This window comes from Mesitornis unicolor, unplaced genomic scaffold, assembly GCF_000695765.1.
Source record: "Mesitornis unicolor isolate BGI_N332 unplaced genomic scaffold, ASM69576v1 scaffold12255, whole genome shotgun sequence".
NCBI lineage: Eukaryota > Metazoa > Chordata > Aves > Mesitornithiformes > Mesitornithidae > Mesitornis > Mesitornis unicolor.
Window position 1 is genome coordinate 1,555 of NW_010183609.1, and position 22,263 is coordinate 23,817.

Sequence of the window (22,263 nt, forward strand, 5' to 3'; positions counted from 1 at the left end):
CCGTGCTGTGCAAGGAAATAAATTACTGCATGAAAAGTACGTGTCCCTGGAAATTTTTTACTTGCTCTAAAATGATTAGGGATGCAGAATCAGATTTTCTGTTGGTGCGAATTGAAGCAGTTCACTGAAGTCAATGTTGTGCACTCAGGCTTGGCAGGAAGTTCTTTAGGTTATGTTAATACCCAGAATTGTGAATGTGTTTGTTTTTATGGAAATTACAAGATTTTGATAGTATTTTTTGATTTATAGGACAACTAACTTCAAATGGTACCACCATCTGGAAGTCTTTGTACCTGGCAGTTGACACCATAATGCCAAGGTCTCAGTTTATGTAGAGGCCTCTGTTAGCAACTGGTAATCAGGGAATCAAACCCACTGCCAACTATTCTTTTCCTCAGTGGGAAAGTAAACAAACATTTGAAAGCCAGCTAAGAATCTTTTCTTTATTCAGATGATAATATTTATTTCCTTCCTAAGTAAACACTTTCAGATTAGGAATAGTTCAAAAAAAAGCTTAAAAGCACTTATAACGTGCCTTTTGTTAACTGCATCAGTCATATTATACTAATCTGAAAACTGTCTATGTGTCCTTGAAGTCCCAAGGAGGATGTTTATGTGAGGTTTTGCAGAAGTGGTGCTTCGTGGAGTGTTGAACACTCAGGACATAGCCAGAGAAGGTGTGTAATACACAATGTCCTTCTTTATCCTTCATCAGTAGCTGCTTAATATTTGTATTCCATTAGATTGCTCGCTTTGACGTGGATGGCTTATTTAGCAACATTGAATTGGTCCATCAAGTATCAGTCAAACTGCTGTCATTGTTGGAAGAAGCCACGACAGATGTGGAACCACCCATGCAAGTAATCGGTATGTTTACTGTCCTCTTGAGTTCTGCAAACCTACATGAAAGAATAAACATAGCTCTCTCCTGTCCTCTACCCTCATCAGACTTAACTAGTACCACTCCCGGAGGCTAATGTGCTAAGCTGTCCATAATAACACAGGAAGAATAACATGTGAAACCTGTCCTATTGCTCTATTGTACTGGTATGATCATGATGCTCTTTTTTCTATTCATCTGGGTGTTGAAAGGGAGGAAGGAAGGAGAGAGTGAGTTTAACATAAGTAAAAACTGCAGCCCTGAGTTATGCCACATACTGATAATATCCTTCTCATCTAGTTCGATATTGCCTACCTAACTCTCCTCACACTTGCACCAACTCTTATATTGCATACTCATTGTTGTACCATTCAAGAAAAGCATTAAGAATGATTGGAATAAGAAACATGTCACAACTCCACCCCCAAACATTGTAAACATGCATCTACTGGCAACACAGTTCATGTAAGAGGTGGTTAAGTGTGCTTAACAGGGACATGGTGAGGAAAGGTAAGGAAGCTGTAATTGCTATGAAGTTCACGGGAAGCTGTGCAGGAATGTCTGTAGGGATCATGGGCATTTTCAGCAAATGGGTTGGCCCTGGACATCTCCAAACAGCCACACGTTCTGCAGGTCAGGCCATGAATGTCAAGGCTGTGATCTGTTCACTTGGCATTCTGGCACAGCTGGAGAGATTGAAGAAGTTACCACTCATCAGCTCTCCCATAACTGCTTCTTCAGAGCAGAGGCAGTAGATGATTCACCTTAAGGAATCAGGTGACAATTCTTTATTTGTTTCAGTGCAAAATCAGCCAGTTTAGCTTAAAAAACTCCCCTCCATGATTCAGATGTCAGAGAATTTCTTTCTTCCCTAAACTGACCATGTACCACAGGTAGCATGTTATAGAAAGGACCCCTCCTCTTGCAAATAGTGCAGTAAAAAATTATTGGTTGCTATTTGGGTAAGAAACATGATCTTAAAGCTTATGAGGCTTGGGAAAAGTATTAATCCTAGCACGTATTATCCTAGTATAAATCTGGCTTGCCAAGGCAACAGCTTAACGTAGTTTGATGCAACTGTGTTGTTTGGCAGTATTTCAATAAAAGTGCATCATGATGAGTCATACTCTTAATAAGCAATGTTCTGTTCTAGCAGGAAGTGCCTTTCTCACAGCCAAGAGAATCATCCTTTTAGTTCCTTGCCACTTCCAGAAGTAAAGACAAACCATTCTTCCATTTATTAGGATGTATTTCTCAAAAATCAGACAAAGAGCCATGAAAATGTATGGGATTGTGGATCACAGATCTGGCTGAATTATGGAATTATAGGGAAAAAGATGGCAAGTAAGGTGTGAGATGTTCTTCCAAAGGCTGAGAAAAAACCAGGGAGAATAATTTCATCACTAGAAACAGTAAGTTAGTAAGTTTTTCATCCTCTAAAAGTACAGCAAAGTGATGATTTTGTCTTCAGGATCTTCATAATCAGTGTCAAAGTTGTTAAAACCAGTCTATAGAAAAAGCAGGCTGAGAATCTGTTTAACACACCTGTCATATTGTATCGTGTTTATGGTATTTAAACATCTTGCATTGAAATATCTTACTTTCAAAGGCAACCCAGTCATGGTGAGGTTGGGGAGAACAGCTAATTCACTGGTTTGAAACAGAAAAAATGTGGTTGCTCATGTTCATGTCTTATTTTAGTCTATGTTCTCCAAAGTTCTTGTTATGTCTACGTTGATGAGTTGTAATGTTCAATAGTATCAGAGTGAAACAGCTGGTGCTCAGGACCTGGTACCCATAGGACACATGTCAAGAGGTCTTACTTCAGATTGGCTGTAGCCAGTTCCTGTGGGTTGAGAGATGCCTTTTATGTTTGGGCTGCATAAGATGTGACCTCACAGTCCTTTGGTAATTACCATCCTCAAAGGCATCCAGTTTGTGTTTCCGGGACTGCTCCATCACACAGCCATGTCCCATGTAATGGGACACGAGGACTACTGAGAGATTCACCTCAAAAGCCCTTTCCCAGTCTGAGCTAAAATGCTAATGTAGACAGACAATTTATATTGCTTGGTCTTCTGATTCTAAATGCCGCTGAGGTTAGATACCCTTTCCACTTCTCTCCTGTATTTTTTTCTGCTCTCTGTTCTGGATACTGTATATGGAGGGATATGAAGACTTAGCAACCTTACCCTGGCTTCAGCTATTAGACCTCTTCTTCCTCCCTCTCACACTGCTGTCCACACAGGAAACACCACTGAAAACCACAGGGAGAAACTGTGTCTGTCACTCAAGGGTTTTTTCTTGGAGACTGATGACCACCACACTTAAGAAGAGACATCAGGCAGATTTGGATCTGTCAGTGTGCAAAGTACTCAGTATTTTTAAACCTGTGGCCAGATACAATGTGGTTTTGGCCCATTAAGCAAGCTCCCACAGTGAAGCTCGAAGCTCACTTCACCCGAAGCTCATCTGATTTGATCCATATGGCTCAGAACCAAGAAGGGCTTTAGGCTTAGGAAATCCATCTGCTTTTAAAAGGCCCTATCCATGAAATCAGCTCATAATTTTTCTCATCATTGAGCATCAATGAACGTATCTGTCATTGTGGCACAATACATCAGCGAACAGATCTTGCTCATTTCTTTCATTCTGGAGGAGAGAATGATAATTTCCAGCCTCTAGTATATGCTGAAATGAGCTGTAAGTCCATAGCTTGCATTTTTGCTACTGAAAATGCAACCTGACTTGAAGGCTTAGCCCAGTATGGACCATGCTAAGCACTTGGAGCTCTGCTTAAAGCTAGTGAAAACTGTGAGAGCTCAGCATTTTGATGAATCTAGCGCCAAGCAAGCAGGACCAGGAGAAAGCTTGTTAGGGTTTCCCCTTACACCACTGGCTAATAAAGGCCTGGATACAGAGTTCATGGGAAAGCCAGGATGCAATGTGCGTTGGTAGCCATTAGTGTTAAGCACAAGACAGAGAAGACAGACAGCTAAAGAGCATGTAACTATAGGATGCTGGTGCTTTTCTGTGTCCTTACAGTAACTAAAATGAACTTGCGTGGTCTCAGCTCTGTCATTGTTACTCCCTTATTCACACCTTGAAACCAACATGCATTAGACAGCCCAGTTAACCTTCGCAGCTAGAGGAAAAAACCCAGAGCTGTGTTACTGTGGTAACTGAATCATTTTTCACTTTAAGATGGAGCAGTTCAATGCAATGTATTATGAAACAGCCCACTCCGGTCAGGATGAAACATGCAGGATGCCTGACAGCTTGGCGCTTGCTCTGTGAATGAATAGAGAGCTCCCAATTAATGTGGTGTTCGGCTTTTAACTGTAATAATCATTGCTATAACTCAACAGGAATGTTTATAAAACATTGGACTGGTTGCCACATAGATGTTATTTTCAGTAAATACCTGAGATGGGAGTTTTCACCATTGCTGTTGTTTATTATATGCATTTCCAAGGATGCTGACAAGGCCGGTGCTACGTAAGGGTGTAAGAGCCAAACAAATAGCTCAGCAGAAGAGATGAAGCATGCCTCCTTGCTTGGATAATATTTCTTACATACACAAAAACTGACACAGGAGTTTTAGGCTCAGAGAATTAGGCACCAGAATTAAATAGGAAATGGGTACAGGACTACTTTAGTGCCTCTAAAACTCCCAAATGTTCTTTGGGGGAAAATGGCAATGTGGAGAACTGGAAATGGAAATGTTTTCCCCCTTCAGTTGTATATAAACTGAGATACTATATAAAAATGGCTGTAATCCATGGTGGTTTTATTTAATTAGAGGAGGGGTGAAGGTTGTTCCTCTGTCATATGAAGAAAAATCTCTGTTCTAGGCCATAACAATTGCCATTTTTGGATTTTGCAAAACAGATATAAGTGAAATGGCTAATGGGAGATAGAGTCATTATTCCTGTTATAACCCATTTAAGTTCATATTCGGTTGAAAAAGAAGTCAAAAGGAAAATTAACAGGCTTACATTCATCCCTCCTGCCAGCCCATGACACAGAAATGGTCTCCCCTTAACAGTTAAGCTCTCCAGTGTGGTTTCCACTGAAGGGGCATTAAGCTGGGGCATTGAATTAGGGGGCTGTGTATGAAGGAGCACGAGGTGTAGAGATTTCATGCCTTTTCCTGAGGGAATTTTTGTGCATTAGCACTGATATAATGGTGCCTGGCTATGACAAAGATGAGCAGCTGAGAAATACATGTAATAAATAATGCACATAAACACGCAAGATCGTTTCTAAGGGAAGTAAAGTGGAAGCCAGCCTTTTTAGCTCACGGCTAATGTGGTGGAATAATAAAACTCCTTCTGAGATGCTGTTGTCTGGCTTGACACGCTTTGTTTTTCTCCTTAACAGGGGACGTGTTCCTGCAGATTAAAGGCCCACTAGAAGACACATATAAAATCTACTGCTATCGCCACGATGATGCACACACCATGCTGGAATCCTATGAAAAGGATGAAGAACTGAAGCAGCATTTAAGACACTGTGTACAGTCCTTAAAGTAAGATCTTTTCAAATCATGATTTCCGTCCATAGTCAGTTGCCTGGCAGGGAACATTTTAAATGGATGTAGATGAAAGGTCCCCTGTAAATCCGGAATTTTACGAGGCTTGCTGAGAGCTCTGGCTTATGCTGCTTTCATGAAAAGATGACAAGCCAGGGGCCATGATTAAATTCCTTTCTCTCTAAGATGGCCAAAAATAGCACAAGAAAGTTGCTATTCCCTTAGCTCCAGTGCCTCATACTGGCAAAAAAAATGCTGCATCATATCATGGGCTATTGGGAGCAACACCTTGCAGAGGTCCCAGAAAACTTGCTACCCCCATCTTCAGCAATTCTATTGCTTCAATTAAAATAGCCTGTAATGGAGCTATTCACATGCGCTGGTGTTTCTGGGTCCCTGTTGCAAGGCCCCAGGGATCTGGAGTGGCTGTGTGGTGTTGAACCCCTCATGGTAAGGGGTATTTGTGAGCAATCAGCATTGGAGCAAGCTGCCAGGTTCCAGGCCCCATCACTTTCCCAAAAGCCTCTCACAGAGCTGTCAGGAGGGAACACACCGCAGACTTTCAGACCAGAGGTCTAGCTCCAGCTCCAGGAAAGGCCCATGCTGCATGCTTGTAAGGGAGATGTAAAGTGGGGAGTACATCAGCGACAGATATTTCAACCACACCCCAGTCAGTGATCAGGTTGCAGAGACATGTTAAGGCTTAGGAGATGGGAAGTATGTCCAGGTGAAATCTGGAAAGTGTGTGGAGGAAAATACTAACAACATTAAAAGATAAATGTTCACCTTGATGACAGGTTGTGTTGAAAATAAGGCTTATTTTGTGCAACATGCCCAGTTATTAAATACATAACAAAGTGTATGTGCAGGGTACTTAGGTTTTAGCTACCCTGGAAGTTGAAAGAAATAGATTTTCCTATAAACTCGGGCTTTCAGGCTAATGAATGTCCAGGTATCTCCCTTAAGGGGTTGTTTCAAGTTGCTGATGCCTACAATATTCTTTTCCGGCTAATCAAGAGAAGCCACTACTGTCATTCATTCATCCCTGCTGCTGAGGCAAGGGGACATGGATGGAAATAAAGATAAAAGATAGTGTCCATGTACATGCTGGGGTGGATGCCGCCACTTGAATTCCAGAGCCAGCAAGAGGAGCTCCTCTTCCAACATCACAGCTGGGATTTGGGAAGAAAAAGGATATTTTGTGCTGAGCCATTGTAGCCTTTGCTAGCAGGAAGTGACAAAGCCTTCCTCACAACAAAGCTTTGTTTTGTCTCGTGCTTTCCTGATCAGCCTTTAAACAGGAACCAACAAAAAAAGCACTGGTGCATGTATAATACGTTGTGTTTTTTCTCAGTGCATAAAGATTGCAGCCAATTCAAATATTAAGATCTGAAAATGCACACTCAAATGCAGAGCTGTGGTCACCTAAAACTGTTACTACTGATTGGAGAATACACGCCCTGGGAGGAAAATTATGCAGCATCTTTACCAAATAAGTTATGGGTTGTTTCCCATTGTGAGACATCATAAATGTGGGGGCTGATGATGACTATTCTTGAAAAATGTTTATTTCTGAAATATTTTTTTCCTTTGGAAAGAATATTGTTCCATTTTTAAAAAATTAAAATGGGCTAATGTTGCTACAGTATTCTGTTCCTCAGACGAGTAATATCTGCCATGTGAAAAACAACTTCTATATCAGAAGCAATTTGAGAGTGGCACTCCACACATCTGTACAGACAAATCAGATTTAATTAGCCATGCTGAGATTCATATTCCTCCTGTTGACTGAAGAGGAGACATTCCATCCCAAAATGTAGGTGTCTGCCTTGGAGACATGTACAAATCCAAATTTTGTAGAGTCCTGTGTTTCAGCAGCGATTATGCAAACTGGGGATGTTGTTTTCTAGCTTAGCCAAAGAAATGCAGCTGGAAAAATGAAAGGATGCTGGCAACTACCTGCTCTGCTTTCAGCCTGAAGTAGCTTGGTCAACTATTACAGGGACAGAGGGACATCCTAAGCATGGAAAGTGCTGACAGTGCAGAAGCAATTAAAGCAGCAGCTTCCAGATGCTCAGTTCGGCACTGGTGGGCAAGGATTTAGGAGTGCAGGCAGTCACAAAGCAGTGGCTGATGATGTGATGTCAGGAAAGCCTAGCACAGAGATGGGGCGACATTTTGTTTCCCTTACATTTGAGTGAATCGATACCATAGGGAAAATATTGTATGTAATGTTTCCATGTTTCCAAACTACAGTTGAATGTCCCTGCTTCTTTCGGTACACGTATCAACACCATCCTACTCTGAAGAGGTTTCAGTTGATGTGTAGCCTACAAAAAACTTTACAGCTTCATTGATTCCATATCCTAAAAGGCTGAAATGTAATCTTTCTCATTTAGAAATACATTTCTATTTAAAGAAAGTAAACAAGAATGTATGTAAAGTGTAAGAATGACACATTTAATTTTACTTTTTGTATTAAGGACTAGATGTTACTTACTGCTGTTAGCACAATGACCCAAACTTCCTTCTCTAACGGTGTTAGGACAAGGCTGGGTCTTATAGCCAAAGCAGGTTTCTGACAATCCTTTCACATTTGGGGCTGTCCTTTCAAAAAGATAAAGGGCCAGATTCACCCGCATGCGCTGGCTGTTTTGTGCAGTACTACTGACACATAGCAGCCATAAACCCAAGTTAACTGGCCAGTTACTGCTGCTCTGTGCCAATAAGGTGTATCTGAGAATCTGGCCCCTGATCTGTATAAATCCTTTTAAGAGGAATCTAATCGATGTTTTGTTTCTCTTTTACAGAAAGATATATGAGGAAGAGTAAGTACTATGCCTTTCTTACATGTAAAATAACCTTTAAAATACCTTTAATTTATCTTCAGTATGCTTAAAACTCTACATGTGGAAATTTCAAGAACACAAGCCGTTTGTGTAAGTATAATCTGTAGATTTTTCCAGCATATATGTGGTAAAGACTCTCAGTTTCAATTTCCCTAAGCCCGTCTAGTTTTCTAATTACCACTGCACTACCTTTACAGTATCTTTCCAAACTTGCAGTTTATGAAGCTACTTCATTTGGTTGCCAATCAATTCAGAACCCTTTATTATCACCTCGCTGTCTTATAAATGTGCTTAGAGAGCTCTGAGTTCTGCAAGAGTGCTTGTCAACAACAGAATGTCAGTCTTTGAAATCCAGACACACTGAAATCATTCTTCATAGGCCTCCGCAGACCTGCTACAATACACGTTACGTTCACAGGTAAAGCTGTTTCTAAAGTGACAACCCCTTTGGTAGCCCAATATGAGAAGTCCACCTTAGGACTTCTCTCTGACAGTGGCTGGAAGAACATCAGAAAAGAACAAGCTCATTGCAACACTTTGCCAGAATACTCACCCAGCCACTGATAACTTGTGGTTAAGGGACTTCTGTGCCAAATGTGACATCTCTGAAAAGCTATAGAAGGAGGGTTTATCACAGTTGTGGTTTCTGGATATCCAGCAGGTTGGGATCGTTGAAATGTAGCATCTCCTGAAGTTACCTGCAGGGAGAGGTCAGAGGAGGGGTTAGCTGAACTGGAGGAAATTACTACAACCCCAGACAGAAATGTTAAGATAGAAAAGAGAAGCAAGCGCGCTCTTTATTGGTAGGAAAGGAACACCTCCAAAGTCAGAGAATTTGTTAATCAGTCAGTCAACTGTCATAAATAAGATCAGTGTAAAATACACTTTAAAAGATCTGCATGTTGAAATTCTATACTTGGGGTTTTCGAACTTTAATGTATGATAGAAAATAGTTTTCCTGCATTTTGTTTTGATAAGGGACACTCTTTTATGTTCCTGTCTCCCAAGAAGCAGGGCTCCAAGAGGAACAAAATATCCAGAAAGTCAAAGAATATCTATAAATATTGACTGGCTGCTTTGCCTTGCATAACTCTATGAGAAATTAATGTTTTCTCCTTCAAATTTCAGCAGAGTGTAGGATACAACTCACTTTCTGAGTTCAGACAGTTTAAAGCTCTGCAGAGTGCAATGAGCCAGGTTTAGCTGCAGTACCCTCCCTCAACTTGGCCACCTCGCATGGTGTGGTGGTGTTTGCCTTCCCCACTGAGCAGCAGGGCGCTTAGAAATGCCATCACCTGCAACTCCGCTTGCAGACTGCAGCGTCTTGGCAGGACCGCACCCAGATATCTGGTTAACACTGAACTGGAAAATACAGCTTAACTCACCCCAAATGGTCTGTGATGCTGCTGCTCCCAGATTGCTTTTCATTCAAGCATGATCAAGAAAAAAATTACATAAATACCAGAGAGTGCTGCCCTTTGCTAGCAGCTCAATAGGTTAAATTCTGCTTGGCTTAACAACTGTACAGCCTCGGTGAATTCCTTGGGTTTGCATGAGAGTCTTAAGGCACAGTGAATTATTTGCTCTACATGTCTTGTACTAAAAAGAACTCACACACAGTAAACCACGAAGCCTGAGACTTTAAGTCATGCTTTGGCCTATGATGGCCCCACACCATCTCAAAACTGCCAAGCTGAGTATGACACTGGCCTCAGCCTTGTTGTACCATACTGGCTATCATGTTTGCCATGGGACCTAGTTGCTGGGTAATCACAGAATCATTGAGGTTGGAAGGGACTTCTAAGATCATCAAGTCCAACCGTCAACCTAACGCCACCTTGCCCACTAAACCACGTCCTGAAGTGCCACATCCACATGCTTCTTGAAGAGAGCAAATGAAACCAAATCCTCAGTTACCTGTCTTTTCATAGCTCACCACCATGTGTTTTTTAAACAATCAGGAATTTTCCTGCATTTGTGACTTTGTTTTGTTGGGAGGAGGGAGGAAGTGTATGCTGTGAAATTCACTGCAGTTACAGCTACATTTACTGCAGAGCTATGGTAATAATTTGCGATGAGATTAGTACAGCTACATATGCCCTAGAATACTTGCTAAATTCACAGTAATGTGGGAGGAAGACTGAAAAAGCATCACAAATTAGTTATCAACTTAATTTTCTGCACAGTAGATGTCACAAGCCGTTACTCGCCTGGTTCGGTCGCATTGCAAGGCCACGTCCTGCCTAGCGGCCAGGGGTGCGTCCTAACGGGGCGCGTTGCAGACAGGACTCGTCCAGGGACAGTGGCTATCAATCAGCTAATCTTGCTGTGGAGAATTAGATGAGCTGAACTTTGTGGCATTTAATGCCCCTGGGAGTCATTATCTTATAACAAACCTACTATCTCTCGAACCATATTGCAAGACTGTGTCATGCAGATATGCCAACAGAGGGCTGTTTATCACTTGGGCAGCTGTCCAAAGTGCAACTATATAAAGAGAAGACACTTGAAGATTTTTCCATTCATGAGGCAGCTTTTATAGATTTGCATTCATGGGGCTTTTCAGAGAAAACAATAACAATTTAAATTTTTTTTTTCATTATTGCTGCCAGAAGCTGAAAGAAAGGAAAATAGCTCTCTATATTTAATGTAGGATACAGGGGAAATGAGGGGGATTGAAATGATGAGAAGGTTTGGGGACATCAAGAACCCTTAAAAGACATCTACTGTTAATTTTTTTTCATGCAGAACTTTTTTACAGATAATGCCTGTGCGAGAGAGATGGTTTAAATATGCAGATGTCTCTTCTCAAAGGCATTCAAATTGTTAGTTAATTAGTCAGCAGTAAGGATTGGCTCTTTTAATTTTATACATATAGAAGTGGGAATGAAAGCTTTTTTTTTCCTCTTTTACTCTTCCTGCTGCACAAAACAATACATGTCAGCTGCAAAACCAAGTGGCTGTTCCCTGTTTTTTGTACTTTCCTTCTAAATTGTGTTATTCCGTCCTTCCATATGCAGAAATCCTTTCCTGCCTAGCATTAACGCTTGCATAGTTAACATAAAACAACACTTTTGCCCTCCAAAGCAGCCTTTTGGGGCATGCGAATGGAAAGCTTGCCCTGCTTTACTGCCCTTCACACTGTCACCAACAGCTGATGCTCAGTTTCAAGGGGGAGGCCTGTGTGTCACAGGTAGTTCATACCAGCGCTGGTGCTCGAGTGTCATCTGGTTTGTTCAGGAGTGTGCTGAGATGAGGAGGAACAGTGGACATGTCTGTCCCACTGCTGGAGCCTCAGCAATGACTGGCCCTGTCCATACTGCTTGGCCACCTGGTGTTACCTACGCTGGGGAGACCCCAGGTTTCTACCAGCCACATGGAAGGCAATGAAGGTATGTGTGGCTTGGTCCTGCACTTCCCCTGTTTTCTCCCAGGCTCTTGTGACAGCCTGAAAACTATACAGCCTCTCCTCTTCAAGCCCAGGGAGACTGAGCAAAGGCTTTTGTCCAGAGTGGGGCTGCAGTGACCTTGATGGCCTGACCCACTTGAGTGCCTGGGGAAGCTGCTCTGCTGTCCCTGCCGAGCCAGTGGGGATCGTGCCTGAAGCCACAGAGCATCCCTGTGCCTGTGCTGGAAGCTGTGACTTTCCCACCCTCACCCTTCTGCCACCCTAGGCTGCTGCCTGCTTTGTCTTTGTGTGACTTCTAGCAGGTTGGATCGAGTCTGGGTGAACATCCTGTATGTTCAGTGTTTCCCCGGGCCAGATCTGGTGCTCTTCAGAAGCTCAGGCATCATTAGAAATAACCTACTGGCAGCCAGCAAAGGAAAACCACAGGTAAAAGGCAGTAAAGCTTGAAGAGTGGTGAGTTGAGAGATGATGTGAGAAGGGCTGCAGCCATGAACAGGCATCCCAATTACTCGCAGCAGGGAGATGTCGCAATTTTAAGCCTGAGAGGACAGGGCAGGATGCAATGGCCCTGCTTACACGCATTTCTCAAACTTCCTGTTATTTGTTCTTCCACCTACATCTCCCTTCCTGGGTGTTCTGGTGTGGAAGTTGTATCACACACACTCTCAGACTGAGAGAGACAGTTTCAGAGGCAATGTCTAGGCAATAGTCTGGCAAGTTGCTGAAAGTACAGAAAACTTGGACCTGGTGTGTATTTCTCATTGAGGGGGTGAGAGGAGGGTTTCGTTTACAACAGCCCCTGTTCCCTGACAGATGTCTTATTTTTTCACTTAAGTGGTAACTGCACTTCTATGACTCATTGCAAAGCATGGCTCTGGTTTTGATATTTTCTGTAGTTGAAAGCTCGACTGAAGGATATAAAAGGCAGCAGATTCAATGACTAGACAGAAATAATAGGTTTTCATCTTCAAGGATCTTCTTCTCATGTGACTTTGTTTTTGGTATAAATCACAGAGGAAAGCCAAATCTAATGGACATGGGATCCCTGATGATCAAACCAGTGCAAAGGGTGATGAAATACCCCTTGTTACTCTGTGAACTCCTAAATTCAACTCCTGCTTCTCATCCTGACCACAAGGCACTACAAGATGCCCTTTTCGCTATGAAAAACATTAATGTTAACATCAATGAACTTAAAAGGAGGAAAGATTTAGGTAAGAAAAAGGCACAGTAAATCCTTCTGACTTTGTATGTTTGGGCTGGCAATTACAAGAGAGATTTCAGCTCTGATCATATCACAACAGTTTTGGCTGGTGCTACCCAAGTTGTGTAATATGCTGGGTTTCAAGAAGGGAACAGATGCCTTAATGCCACTTGTCCTCAGCCAACTATGTTATCTGACTGGTAACTCCAGAAATACGAAAATGATGAAAGAATTCACATGGTCATTGTCCGTGGTGCACTTGCAAATACTGATAATAATAAAGAGGCAGTGATAGCAATATTTCTTATAGACTTGCCATGTTGAAGCCCTAACTTCACTCTTCCCCAGGCTAGCGTTGATAACAGGGTTTTATCATCTCAAGCAGGACACAAGATCATAGCAAGTGACATCAAGGTGTCTGCTCTCAAATGGTTTTGTATTTGTGTGCCCTGTGAAAAGCCCTGCAAATGCAGATGATTAGTGTAATGAAATTCTCTGTCTGCAGTGCTGAAGTATAAAAGGAATGATGACGATGAAACCCTTAAAGAAAAGTTTTCCCGACTGAATATCCACTCCATTAGCAAGAAATCCAAGAGGGTCACCAGCCATCTGAAAATGCTGACAGGGGGAGAACCTCAGGTACTTACTCATCCAACTGTAGATTTGCATCGACAACTTCAGTTCTGCTTTGGCACTGGGCATTTTTTGAAACATGCTGGAAATTGAGTTTGTGGTGTTACTTTTTTTCTGCATCATTTAAAAAGTCATTTTCTGACTGTCACAGAAGACAGGAAAGTTCTTTGTGATTGAAATAGAAAATAACGTAATACATTGTCCACCTTTTCCTTTTTTATCTAAGAGTTTCTCAAACCTCTGATCTTCAGCAGAGAGGAAGTTACTGGCAGTTTTGTGACACTCAGCCTGAGATCAGCTTTTTTGTGGCTAGTCTGGCAATAGTTATTTCCAGTGCTGAGAATGTATTCAGTTCACCTTGCTCCACATCGTGACATTCAGGTTCTCAATCTACCAACGAAGATGAGCAACAGGAAAATTTAGGAAAGGCCATGGGGTTTGCCTCTACACGTGTAAGGAGCTGGAACTGTCAAAACTGCAAGAGGCAAAGAACCCTGTAATAAGTCCAATGGATGTTGGGTGACCAAAAATAAAAACTCTCCTTTGTAATTTTGAGGTTGTAATTCAAAACGTAGCAGGATAAACATTTTCAGGAAAGCTTAAATCTAAATCTCAAAGAAAATCAATTACAGCTGACCTTGAAAATTATATCCAGTGAACCTCACCGCATGAGATGGCTGATTATACAAGGTCACTTGCCTTTCTAGATGTGACTTTACAAGATACGTCCTGTTTTTTCCTGTTTTGTTTTTTTTTATCACTGGTTTCCCCCTTTCTCTGATGCAAACTACTCACATTTATTTTTTCTGTTCATTTCTTTATACAGTGGAAATTTTTGTATTCAGAATGGGATACCAGCAGGGCTATAATATCAGAGAAAATGAGCATATTAAATTTGATTAAGAGGATATGTGATTTTTTTTCTTTAGAAGCTTTTGTTTTCTAGTTGCTTTTTTTTTTTTTAATTAAGCTTAAAACATCTGAGAATCATTTTAGAAACAGGATACATCTGTTAAAGATTCAGCCCTTTCTCCTGTTTAATTAGACTGAGAAAGTCCACAGTTCACATCTCTGAAACACGCTGTGACCCTTACAGCAAGACCACTGAAAACGAGACCTGAGATTTCTCAAATTCCTCAAGTAAAAGGTGGGCAGAAATAAACGTATTTTCAGGGTTTTTTACAAGCCTATTGCAGCTGGTGAGGTTTCCAGCTGAAGAGCTGGCATTGCTCTAGAGGTAACAGCTCCACCTACAGCCTGCCTGAGGGAAATCTCCCCACCACCCACAAATGAGCACCCAGGGTCGTAATGCCACGACATCAAAATATCTTACATTTTCACCATTGTTTCCTCAACTGCAGCAACAATATACAGAAAATTACTTTTTATTGGCACATGCATGTGTGTTTGTAATAAAGCAAGTCCCTGCTTTGACGAGGATTAAAAATTAAATTCTCTGTCATTTTGCCCTGTGCCTTTGACTTTTCTTGGATTAAAACTGGAGCTTGGGAGAATGAGGGGCCAATCTGTTCTGTTTTCAAAGGGAGGAGTTCAAGGAAGGTTTGGGATTTTTCCAGCAGCACTCTGGATGTTTCTTTCATTAGCCAGGCTCTTTTGGGCTGCCAAAATAACAGTGCAAACGTCTATTTTAGGTGAAAGATCAAACTTTTAATAAGGAAGAAAAGTTGTTTCGAAGTTTAGAGAAGACTGTGAAATTGTGTGTGAAGAACATTTCACTCTCCTTGCAACATCTACAGGTGGGTGCAGGCCTTTTTGAAATCTGTGGCCACAAACCATGTCCATAACCAGTTTAACACACATTTCTGCCACTAGTTAGGCAACACCAAATTATTTATAATCAGGCCTGTCTACATCACAATATTAAATAAACGAGCTGCGCTGCTGCTGTGTTACTGAGCCCTTGGCAAAGAGGTTTTGAAGCCCACACTTCTGCATTTTTCCCCTTATACAAGGGGCTTGATGGAGACCCATGGGTGTAGTGCAGATAAGAAGGTGCTCTCTGGTGGCGTGGGTATTACTTTCAGTCACTGTGTGAAGCTATCATATGGGTCATGCACATCAGCTGCAGTGGAACACCAACTGCTTCTCATTAAAAATGGAAGAACTGAGTTGCAAACACATGAAATAAAATGTCCTAAAATATATACTATGGATGTGAGGACTCCTTCCTTCATCCTGTTGCTAGGTTGTGTTGAGGGCTAGCATTAGATCTATGTAGCGGTCAAGTGCTGTAAATGTTTTTGCTTGAATCCCCTTCTCTGAAGATCGGGTTGGCTTGTAACTTACCAACTTTTCCCCCTCGTGGACAACTTGCCAATTTTGTAAATGGCACGAGGCCCATTAAAGCATAAATGTGCCGAAACCAGACATGAAGGTTGTTCCAGAGGTAGGTAAGATCAATTGCTAGCTGGCCAGAGTTTCTCTCAAATGGTCTTTCACTTGGTTCAGCAAACAGGGGAAGACCAGTGGGATCAGCCAACAAGGGTGGCTGGAATGGTGTTGACAGTTCCTTATTTAAATGGATGCACACTTCATTAAGATTAAAATTCAGAGTAAGTGAAATACACCACTGTAGTCCTAATTAGACCTCCAAAAGAGGCCTTTGTAAGTGCATGGGTCCTGAGCTGGCTTCTTGCTGAGGAGTAGCTAACTTCCAGTGGGATATTAGGTTGGGGCATATTTTTTCAGTTGAACATTAACAACTCGATTCTTAAATATTTTACAATGAAAATAGACAAAATTCAAGGAAATATTATCACAGTAAACAAACCCACAATGGCTAGAAACTGCACAGGTATCAGAGATGGAAAATACAATATTTCCAATTCCATCAGTATTATTGCAGAATCTAAAAGAGTGTATGTAGTATATTAAAACAGATTGGAGTACAGTTTCATCTTCCTACCGTCCTCTCGTTTAGGATTCTATACAACTGGCTGCACAGAATATAACTGGTCTTCAGGAAATCTTGCAAGACAGAGATGACAAAGTCAATGACGGTTGGAAAAAACAGAACAACGCTGCAAATCTCTGTGAAGACCTTGTAAGTTCAGGCAATGTCCAGTGTTACACAGCTGTCTGTATGTGTGAGAAAACAGGTGTATGTGAGGAAGACTCAGGCTGGAAAAGAGCAGAAAACCTTAGTAATCCACTGAGGAAGATGAGTGAGTTTTTTGGTTGAAGTTTCTGTAAGAAAGAAGATAAAATTCAGTGCAAGTGCATTGTGTTTTCCCTAGAAGAGCCAAAGAAAACTTCTCAAGTTAAATTCTTGGGCTAAAACTAAAATCTTTGTGCTAAATTTGCACATTTCACCTGAGCTGTTACTATCACATTCAACCCAACAACTTAATTCACACATAATGTCCAAGAGCTTTAATATGATGATGAGTTTCACTCACTACAAGCCTGTGCTGTATTTGAACAAGTGGCTTTCAAAAATAAATTTTATTTCATGGAATATTAATCCCTTGAGACAATTACAGGCTAATGGAAAAGTCTGAGAAATACTTTGGTTTTTTCTACCAGGTGTCTAATTTTGTTGATTACTAGAGATAAAACCAACAAGCATAACACAATTTAATCAAATCAAGTGACTGTTTGTGTTTGCTTAAACAGGAACTGAGTTACAGCTATTTCCAGGGGAGGGAAAGCTTTGATAGCATTCAAGACTGCCATTTAACAAGGCCTCATTGCCTCTAGCCTGCATACTGGCATGTGCGTTCCAGTTATGGAAACCCCACTTTTATTGGGCCACTTCACCGATCCTTTCTCAGTTTCTCCTCAGTGGCGACACACTAAGAGCAGTACCACAGGCCCATGCTCCAAGGGGCCACTACCAACAGTTACCTCTCCTTTGCAGTGTTATGAAGGAGATTCTAACTCACGCTGCACCCTGCCTGAAGCCGACTCTGATGGCAATGCTTTGTGAAGAGTAATTAACCAATTGCTTGATAGGCTGCCATCAAGCTTAGCCTGTTACTGGCTCTGAACAACTCTGAATAAAACAATAAGTAGGTCTGTTTTATACCTTTCCAGTTGGCCCAGCTGGACAAGGTTGTTTTGACTCCTCTCTCAGCACTACAGGCCTTGTTCTCAGGCCCACAGAAGCTCATCCAGAAGCGCTATGACAAGTTGTTAGACTACAACAGCTGCCTTCAGAGGTCAACAGGAGAAGAGCTGGATCTTGCAAAGAAGGACTATGAGGCTCTGAATGCACAGCTAGTGGAAGAACTTCAGGTATTCAACAGGGCAGCCAAAACGATTGTGTTGAACTGCCTGCATTGCTTCATCACCCTACTCAGGAATATTATGTCTGCAGCACTTCAATCAAATTCTGCTGTGGCGGTGCCTGTTCCAGTAAGTACATTAGAAACAGGTATAGCTCTGCCTTTATTTGTCTTTTTTCTTTCTGTGTGATGTGGCTAGACTTATGTAGGACACATACCTACAAACTAGGCTGATTTTGTTTGTTGTTCTGCTGAGCACAGCCAGGTTCGTTTTTTGTTGGTTTTTTTCTCCTTGCAAGCTCAGCAGCGGCTAAGATCTGAGCTTAAGTTTTGTCAGGCCTGGACTTTTAATCGAGAGTGATCCTAATGCAGCTGCTCCAGTGATAGTAATGGCAAGAACGTTGCAGTAAGGCAACAAGGAGGCAGCTGCTAGCATTTTAGTCTGTTTCTTAGCATCTACCCTGAGTAGCCCAGAAAACACAGGAAGAGACATTCTAAGAAAATACGTGAACATTCCTGTCACTGCTAGACTTGCAGAGTCACAGATGGCTGCAGAAGAGAAGCAGGTTAAGAGATCTGATTAAATAATTTCTATGAAAAGCAAGTTCCTTTTCAACTCAGATATGCTGCAGAAGCTCCTGCAGACATCTCTAGGCAGTAAGAAATATCTCTGTTTACGTTGGCATTTTCAGAAAGTTCAAATAATTTCACTTACATAGCCAAAAGTACCAAAGATGCCTGTCTGAGCTATACAGAAGGTCATCAGTTCCTCCCACCAGCTCTACTTTTTCTGGGCACTATGATCTTTACCTGAAGACTGAAGTTGATAAATTATTCTTATATTGTGTGAAAATCCTACAGCGTTTTAGCTTTGTTGTATTTTTGCCTAGAGGACTCGAATCCCCCAAGAAACATGGCTGCAACAACACCTTCCACACCTTCAAGTGCACTCACCTGAACTGGAGGCAAGACTCAATATAGGAAATGCTCTGTAGTGAGGCAGTTCTGGAGTATTCCTTTCCATTAAGGCTTGAACACAGCACTTTATAGTCAGGGGCAGCTGAAAATTCAAGAAAGGTCAGGATCAAAACACAGAGCTGCACTGGTTAATGGGAAAATGAAGGCTTTTCCTGCATGAAAAAATGGCATCCCTGTAATTTGACCATTTCATGTTTTGAAAGCTGTTGTATTGAGCATTGTTTTCTGTGAGGCTCTGCTTAGAAAATTACCTTCTTTTTAGTTTTTCTGTTTACATCAGCAAATACATTTGGGGTTACACATAGACCAAAAGCACTTATCCAGCGCCACAGACAGAGCTTCAGCTTCGCCAACTATTTTTAACCTGATGGTGGCACCCAGCTGCACAAACACGCAGCTGTGGGGTAAGCTACTCCAAGCTTTACAGCACATTGGCCACTCTGATAGCTGCCAAGATGCACATTTGCATCTGAAAGCAGGTGGCTCAGCAGCATAAGTGCAAGGCTGTTCATTTTCATCACTGTTTAGAATATTTTAATGTTTTAATTTAAATTAGTATGTCTTTTACATCTAATAGCAATAATGAGAAACTTTATTTAAGTAAGGACCTTTCTTTTCTTTCTGTCTTGTACCCGGTGCACTCTGGACTCTGCAGAAAATAGCAGTAACTTGTCAGATTTCCTGACTGCCAGCATTCAGCCCATTAAACCATATCTGCTCTCTCAAATCCCCTTACCATTTTGTTCATGAGATCTAGCCCACCTTTGTGTTTGCAGCTGTCTTCCTCAAGCATCTGTGAAGTGCAGAATCAGTTGATGGAGGAGGTTCACAAGCTGAATTTTGTAAAAGAAAACAGCAGCGCAACCTTTATTGAGAGAAAATTTAGCTTGGAAAAGAAGAAACCTGTCCCTTCTCTGGTGAGTATGATACATCCAAATCTTGTATGAAACATCCTCTTCTGATCACTTTTGAAACAAATCCATTTTTATGCCACCTAGAGGTTTGGGCTTGGTCTCTTCACTGGGACTCTGAATCAGGTTGTTGAAATAAAGCTGTTCCATTGACCATAACTTCTGAAGATTTTTCACTGTTTTCACGTTATCATCTTGAAAATCTACTTGAAATAATCTCCGATTATCTGTAAGTCTTTAAGCACATGTTAAGGTTGTGTATGTAAACTTTAATTACTTCTTTTGTTAAATACTCTTACAGAGTGTCTTAGTCTTCTAATTCAGAACATGTTTTTACTCATCCTCAGCTGTGGTTGTGTATACTGGTGTTTACACACATATGCACACACATACACCCCCACAGCAGAAGATTCCGAAAATCCATCAGGAAAGCCATGTCCACTTGGTTCCCAATCTTACCAGACATTTCCAGAGCTCCTAGGAGTCGTCTTTGCCCTCAAACCAAACACTGAGTGAATATGTTTCCAGCAGTCAAGAGCACCTTGCCCTTACTTAGTGAGGTAATTTCATACAAAAAGCAGACCTTTTGGGTACCACTAATTTTTTTGCCTAATGCCTTACCATGCAAGCTGTTATGTGACCTTAGCATGCCTCAGCTGATTTTTGGATTATGCTTTTTTTGTGATATTACATAGGAATTTAAAGATCATTGCTATGGAAAAACAATTAAGCAAGTGACAGTTCACATAGAGAAGACTGCCTGTTTGAGAGCAGAGGGCAGACTAAGAGGTGTTTAATTAGTGAAATTCCTACATTTCACATCTGCCCTTTATTGCTCGCCTATAGCAGTAGGACAGGTCCTTGCTGCATGTGCAAAGGAGATTTGGTTACATATAGCTGTGCAAGTAACTCCTTGATCGGAGTGTAAAAATGTAGGGTCAGTTGCCACGTGCAGCATACACTGGTTTTTATGCATCTATTTCTCTAGAAATGACCTCAGCATTATCCCCAGTGTTTAAATTTTTGCTTTTCAGCTTGAATCCCCACGTCAAACAGAAGACCACAGGTCCAAGCTGTTGTCTACGTACAGCACAGAATTACTTTACCAAGCTAAGCGCAACTGTAACGCCACGCAGGAATTTGATATTGATTTACATGAAGGAGAACTGGTGGCTGTCGAGGAGCAAAAGGACCCCTTTGGAAGTACAAGCAGATGGCTCGTTGACACAGGAAGTAAGTTCTTTGCACAAACATCCCAATAACAGCTTCCCTTTGGGATATTGATTTCTTTTCATTCTGGCCCCATCTGTTTTCCTCTGTCATACTGACAGCTGCATAAAATGCTTGGTTTTGAAGTGGTTTTAGCAGTATCTTGCTCTTTGCTTATTTTCTTTCTTTTTGTTCTGGTGTTTAGTCCTTAAAGGGTATGTGTATTCCTCCTTTCTGAGGCCTTACAATCCAGCCAAAGTGCAGAAGGACACAGCAGAAAATGGCTTCAGTGAAGACGATTTTGATAATATCAGCCTCTTTGTCTCCTCACGGCCCTCTGCTGACAGCAGCACAAGAAGTCTGGGGCATGAGAAGAGTGACAGCAGCTCCTCTCTTCACTGCTGTGAAAATCCCACAGTTAATGGCACAGGGACTGATGCTTTTCAGGATATGGATGATCAGCATGTAAGTATGATACACACTGTGCCTGTCATCTTGTGTTTCCTATTTCAAACCTAGAATTATGCTGCTTATAATTTAAATGGTTTCTTTTTACACTAGAAAAGACTGGCACTAATCTGTCAGTATGACACAGGAATTCATTATCCTCTGTTTTTTGCCTTGCTTAAATTGCCATGAGGTAGGAGAAGATAATCAGTTAAACCATGAGTTGCAGTCCTGTATCACGGAAAACAGTTTCATTACCCCACCTCAGGTACGACACCTCAAGGTTCTTCTAGTGAGCATAACTTGCAAAATAACTCAGTTTGGGGGACTTTTCCACTTAAAGAAAGTTGTGGCAATGCTGATGACCAGAAAAGTGACCCGTATACCACATCTGAGGTCAGGAGCTTTAGGAAAGGTGATTCTCCTTGAGGAAACCTTGCTGGAAAATTCTGTGTCCAATTCAAAACCACTCAGTGTGACAGAAACAGACACTTGGTGTGAGCTGAAAACATTATTAGTGCAGTAAGGTGATGAGGTCTCGGACCTTGGTTTGTTCCTCCCTAGGTAGAATTCCCCAGATACTTACTTTTACTTTTAATTTTGGCCCTGTTCAGTGTAGTCTGTCTAGCAATTGTAGACCATGTAGTTGTGTACTGGTTCATATACATGATTAGACACTTTCTGTATACAGAATTCATACTAATACACAATGATAGGGTAAGATGTGGTGACATTTCTGAATTTAGATTTTGTTTTTTGCGGCTTTCCTTTTTCAGACCTTCTATGCTGTTTATGCATTTCAAGCAAGAAACGATCAGGAACTCAGTCTTCAGGAGTACCAGAAGGTTAGGATACTTCGGTTTTCTGACCTGAGTGGCAATAAAGAATGGTGGCTAGCAGAAGCCAAAGGTCAGAAAGGCTACGTGCCATCTAATTATCTCGGGAAGATGACATACGCTTAG

The 22,263-nt window shown here is 41.5% G+C and overlaps 1 protein-coding gene across 1 annotated transcript; it reads left to right on the forward strand.

The window, feature by feature from the left end:
- Positions 1 to 743: 743 nt before the first annotated feature.
- Positions 744 to 22,263, forward strand: ARHGEF38 (Rho guanine nucleotide exchange factor (GEF) 38; the record flags this gene model as incomplete). Its single annotated transcript, XM_010184213.1, has 12 exons — positions 744 to 867; positions 5,264 to 5,411; positions 8,225 to 8,242; positions 12,687 to 12,886; positions 13,382 to 13,515; positions 15,162 to 15,266; positions 16,451 to 16,573; positions 17,566 to 17,886; positions 19,511 to 19,651; positions 20,680 to 20,878; positions 21,060 to 21,319; positions 22,078 to 22,263. Coding segments are annotated over 12 exons (1,959 nt in total), but the record flags the coding sequence as incomplete, so codon positions are not given.